Source organism: Saccostrea cucullata, unplaced genomic scaffold (genome assembly GCF_032062105.1).
Source record: "Saccostrea cucullata isolate Sc308-1 unplaced genomic scaffold, CSIRO_AGI_Scuc_v1 ctg11233, whole genome shotgun sequence".
In the NCBI taxonomy this organism is placed as follows: Eukaryota; Metazoa; Mollusca; class Bivalvia; order Ostreida; family Ostreidae; genus Saccostrea; species Saccostrea cuccullata.
Window position 1 is genome coordinate 1,770 of NW_026922779.1, and position 5,688 is coordinate 7,457.

At 31.8% G+C, this 5,688-nt stretch overlaps 1 protein-coding gene across 1 annotated transcript; it reads right to left on the reverse strand.

Annotated features, from left to right (window-relative positions):
* Positions 1-238: 238 nt before the first annotated feature.
* LOC134262438 (probable serine/threonine-protein kinase pats1) lies at positions 239-4,932 on the reverse strand. The gene is made up of 4 exons (XM_062744832.1): positions 4,674-4,932; positions 4,187-4,489; positions 2,521-2,654; positions 239-1,887 (listed from the first exon to the last, which is right to left on the reverse strand). The coding sequence occupies exons 1-4, from the start codon at positions 4,837-4,839 to the stop codon at positions 673-675; spliced, it is 1,818 nt and encodes a 605-aa protein (XP_062600816.1). The 5' UTR covers positions 4,840-4,932; the 3' UTR covers positions 239-672.
* Positions 4,933-5,688: the final 756 nt, after the last annotated feature.

Consider the following 5,688-nt stretch of genomic DNA (forward strand, 5'->3'; position numbering starts at 1 on the left):
AGCTAGACAGACAGACATACGGACACACGGACAGACGGACTCCGGACAAAAATGATTACATATGTTTAATTCATAATACTGTCTGAGGAAAGTTACATGTAGTTATACGTAATTAACGCGAATGATTTTAACACTCTATACATTTACATTATTTGAATTTCTAACATTGCAATAGCCTTACAAATTCAGAGTTATAAATTTAACACCCAACATTTAAAATAAGCTTGGTTAAATGAAATGAAATCTTAGGTGAAATAATAATTCTAAATAAATGCATATAAGTTTACACAGCAAAAAAATATAAAAGAAATGTTTCTTGAACATTAGCAGGATTTTTATCAAATTAAACAAAACGTTCTCTATTTTAGCAAGAAAAATGAAAATGATTTCTTTTTAGAACTAGAATCTCATTATACCTTGTTTGTCAAATGATGCATGTAATCCATGGTATATTTTAGAAAAATTCTTTGCTATTTACCAGAATTTGTTCCTACTTTCATGACGTCATTTTCACCAATAAAAAAAAATCTTGATTCTCAACTGTAATGTTCTTTTTTAGGCAGTAAAATCCTATCTCATAATCAACTTGTCTGTGAAAAGTTTGTGTTATTTCTGTAATCAGACTCTTCACTGTATTTCTTACTTTTGCGAATGTGAAAAGGAAGTAACGATTTATTTGAACCAGAATTGCATCATTTGATATTTGTTTATATCATGCGGATTCCGAAGAACATGTTTAGGAAATGATCTTTTTTCTTTCCCGGTAATTGATTTTATTTCTACAATTTGACTTTCCCTCAGGAAATACTCGTCATCCTCATCTGTAATGTTTATAACTGTACATGAAAAACCTCTCTCATACTCAATGTGTCTGTGAAAAGTTTGCGTTACTTCGTTAATTAGACTTTCCACCGTATCTCTGATCTGTATGACGCATTCTGACTGCAGATTCATATCTTTATCTGCAGAAAAAACCTGTAACTGAATGGACGTTTTGTTAACAGCAATTGCGATGTAATGGCTAGCATCTTCTACCGTGTAGAATGCTGCATTTTTACAAAAGAACTCCATATCAAGTGGCTTCCATTTCTTAAAGCAGTTAACTACCAGCCTAAAGAAGAAAAAATGAGGCAAGTACGTTTTGAAATGGAATACCATAATCGATGTTTTTTGTCCCTTTTTGATTACATATCTACAATCATCGGTAAGTTTAGTTCTGTTCATGCTCGGGATGTAATAGGTTTTACCCTTAGAATCATCCGGAATTTCTGTCATTAAACCTAGTTTGTCCATGTATGGTAAAATCTCGTCTTTATGTTCAATATAATTGTTTTTAGAGTTTTCCCAAGTCTCTTTCAGCTCGTTTTCTGTAATTCTCCCCGTGGTAATTAAAAGATTTTTGCTACCTTTTCTTGCTAGATGTTTTTCATCAGTTATGATGTATTTAAAGGCATCAACAAACCACTGAACGTTTACAATAATAATATCCTTCATTTTCTCGTCCGCGAAATAAACGATTTGACCCATTTCGTGTAGGAACCGAAGGCCATCATTAAGATTTTTATCGCTAGGTAAATCCACCTCTTCTATTTCAAGAAGTTTTTTAACTTTAATCACCTTCACGCCATTTTTTTTCATCCCAATCAGGACTTTCTCAAGATTTGCCCATTTCATAGGAATTTTCTCTCCCCACTGTGGCATCTTTTCTACAGTTTCTACCATACATTTTCTGAGGGGTTCAATTGAGTCCTCTTGTTTTGGTTGCAATTTATTCGGTGGACATGCGACATTTAAATATCTGTTTCGAGACATAAGGTGTTTCAAAGATTGTTCATCAGATAAGCAGTTTTCCAGTTCCTCGTAAAACCTTTTTTGCAAATCCTCGTTCTGTTTTAAAAATAATTTAAGATTGTGATTATAATATGTTAGCCTTCACAAATAGTAATTAATAAACATAGTTATAATATTAATGAAATTGAGTATCCCAAAAAGTGAAACAAGAGGCTTATATATATAATTAATGATAAATAGAAGTATTATATAATAAAACATATACTATATGTTCCTCACGAAGTTCAAAAATACCTTGCTTGTTGTACAGTATGAGACCCTAGTGATTTTGTTGGATTCCTACTTGATTTGCCGATGTCTTATAAGGATGAAAATGAATTCATAATATGCAAATACAATATATGTTAGTCTAGTGTAAGACATTCATTCAATACAGATCTGTTTTATTACTTGTATAGTGCTACAATTAAGTCCCAAATGTCCTGCAAAAGATGTCAAATAGTGAGCAGAGCAAACATATACCTCTATCTAAAACAGAGTTGGACTAAGTGCCAGCGAGGAGTGAGCTTTCCCTTTTAATTGGCATACCCACCATGCGCTTTTTGTCATTTGTGTAAACAGACAAATCATTGAATATGAAGACGCAAGATCATGAAACAACTATTAATTATGCATCAGCAAACTCCTTTTTGTGTTGATTACTTTGTAGGATTTGCATTGTTTTCTTACCACTTCATCTGCATGAGAAGCAACAATTATAACAGGATGAACGCTGGATCTTGACTTTGTGCTTTCCTGGATTGTTTGTGTATCTCCAACATCACAGTATGTCTGTATGGATTGCAACCAGAAATGAAAATAGTCTGAAAAGTTCAATATCATATGAATGTACATGTATGCATTGAACGAATCCCAAACATCAAAGACTAGGAACGAATAATATATATGATTTTAGTGTTTAGCTCATTATGACAATTAATAACCTGATGATTACAGTTATTGAAATATTACTTCTCTAATAATCAAAGGAATAAACACATCTTACCATATCTTTATTTCGTGTGTTATTTAGTTTTATTATACCTCTAGTGATTTTCCCTACATAAAATTAATTTATAAGATGGGTATAAATTCTTTAAAATCGCTGTGAATAGACTAAACCATGTGTGTAATTCAGTGGAGCCATGATCGAAAGCTACATGTAATTGCTGGTAATCTCTAATCCACTTCTTTTTCTTTTGTATCGTTCTCATCACTCTCATGACTTTCATCAATATGATCGTTTGCAAAGAATAATTTGATAGGTTAAAAAAAAAACAAAAACAACAACAACAACAACAAAAAAAGAAACAAACAAACCTTAATATAATGTTAGTTTATGAACAAACATACATTTTAAAGTTAATTTCGTATTTTAGCGAGACTTAAAAATGTAGTCGGTCATGTCGAACGTAAAGGCTGATCAAAGTTTACTTTGTTTAGCACCTATCCTATTAAATTCAAAAACAGATCAAAACCCCACAGATATCAAAGGGTAAAGACAATATTGTAAGCAAAATAGAAGAATTGTAAATCTTCATTTAAGAATTATTATTGCGTAGTAACTTCTACTCGTACACTACTACTTAATTGAAACAAGAATAATTTATTACACAACTTAGAATAATGATGTTGATACTAAAAGTGTTCATTGCGTTTCATAGATTAATGTTTATCGATTTTAATTTGCGTTTGTTTATAATTTCTTAATTTCAAACCCAATTTGTTCCCGGACTATAAACATAGAAAGAACTTGGAACGGCCTAACCTTGCAGTCAACTTGAGACATATTTAAAATGTTCTTTGTTGACATAAGTTTATTAGATTAAATCATCAACCTTTATGCAAATGTCAATTATTCTAAATTATTCAATCACATAATCAATTAAGTTTTGATTTATACTAAAATCTGATATTTTTATTAATGAAATAGACACTTTTATATGTCCTATTGAAACGTTTAAAAAATAAATCATCAAAAGGTACCTTAAATTTTTTACTTTATTTGGCCTTTACTTTTTTATTTTGACAACAAGAAGCAGTAAATAAAATCGTAAACAAACAAATAAATGTTAAAAACTTAATGCTCTATACATGAACATGTTACAGTATTTATTTGCCAATAGTATTTAACAGATTTTTAACGATTCAGTTTTTTATGTGAATACTAGGGTTGTACATGTAAAAAGTATTGAGAAAACATCCCTTAATGTGTTCAATTAAAGAAAGGAAAGCATTGTTTTCTTATTAGAATTCATCAATATGAATTATGCATATAAAAATAAAATGTATCAGAGGAAATATCGGTTGGTGTGTAGAATTAAAGGATAAAAACATTGTTTTTGTTGAAACCCACCTTTGTATTTCCAGGAATGGAACAAGGAGCCCTCAGGGTTATGGCGATCAGTGTGGTAAATTCTTACTTCTTCATCTAGACCCTTGGACATATCAACGACCACGATATAGAACGCTCTCCGTGACAAGTAAACCTGGTGACATGCGTAATAAGCCACTTGTCCTGCAAAGTCTGTCATACTAATCAGCTTTGTACCACGGCTGCTGTGATGGAGAATGTCTTTGATAACCTTTCGTTTTTCTTCCTCTTCATCGTCCCATAAAAATCTTGGACCAGGAATATTTTCCTCACTATCGATGAAATCTGATGTTACGAAACAAAATACCAAAATAATAATTATATTAGAGCATATTAATCAGTCATTCCAAAATACAAACAAAATGAGATTTACTTCCAGTGCATCTATAAAATTTCAGCGGTATAAATGCATGAGTTCTGGAATCATTTTAAACTATTAAAAAAATGTCGATACATAAAGAAGAATTACCATATAACGTGCCATCTTTAATTTCAAACAAATCTTCATGGACCTCTAGACCGACCGTTGTCTCTGTAGGTTGATTATCTTCTTGGTAATTCCTTTGAAGCTTTCTAAGAAGAGTTGTTTTACCTGCGCCTGCGCATCCCACAATCATACCACGTGCACGGAACATTTCTACTTTTCCATGGCGGAAACTCTCAACAAATCTTTCTCTGGCATTCAAATCCCATTTCAAAATTTCCTCTGGTATGTTTACTAGATGAAAATTAAATGTTGAATATCTTAATTTGTTTATTTAGAGTGCTATTGTGTTCTCTCTGCTGCCTTGTTTGACAGCTGTGAAAACAATCATAAAGTGGACTGCAGGTGTGGTCAATTATTTGTTAATAAAATCCTCACTTGACAAAGGTACTGGTATCGTTTCGATATTTATGTTAAATGAGCCATAAAAAGCATCAATCTTGTAAAAAGTCCTTGATGGTATCATACCTCTAATGAATATTTCATAAAATTCATGTAAACGAAATTAATGTACATGTAACGTGTTTGACGTCGTTGCAAACCATGGCTAAGCTGTAAAACCCTCTCGATGTCTAACGAATACGTTTTATACTAGTAATTGCCTGACGACTATTTTATACCTCCGCTTGAAAATTGCTGGGGATATTAAAGGGTGCCCATCTCTTACACAACTCCTACTATACCACTTTATAACATATAATGAAACTTTCACAGATTCTATCTTACACTTTGTTCTGACATTTATTTTTGGTCTCTCGGGTCAAAACATGGATTTTGTCAAATAAACATATGGAACGCGGCGTGTTTATTTAGTGACTTAATGCTCAAATACATGTACTTCTAGTTGTGATAAGAAGCCAGCTGGCGACTTAATTTTATCGGACTGTCTTAGATGTATTAATTTTTGACAGTGTGACAAGACCGAAGCCAATTTTTAATCTGTATCACATTAGTCATATTTTTTATCACATAAGTTATATTTTTCTGATACAAAGTATAT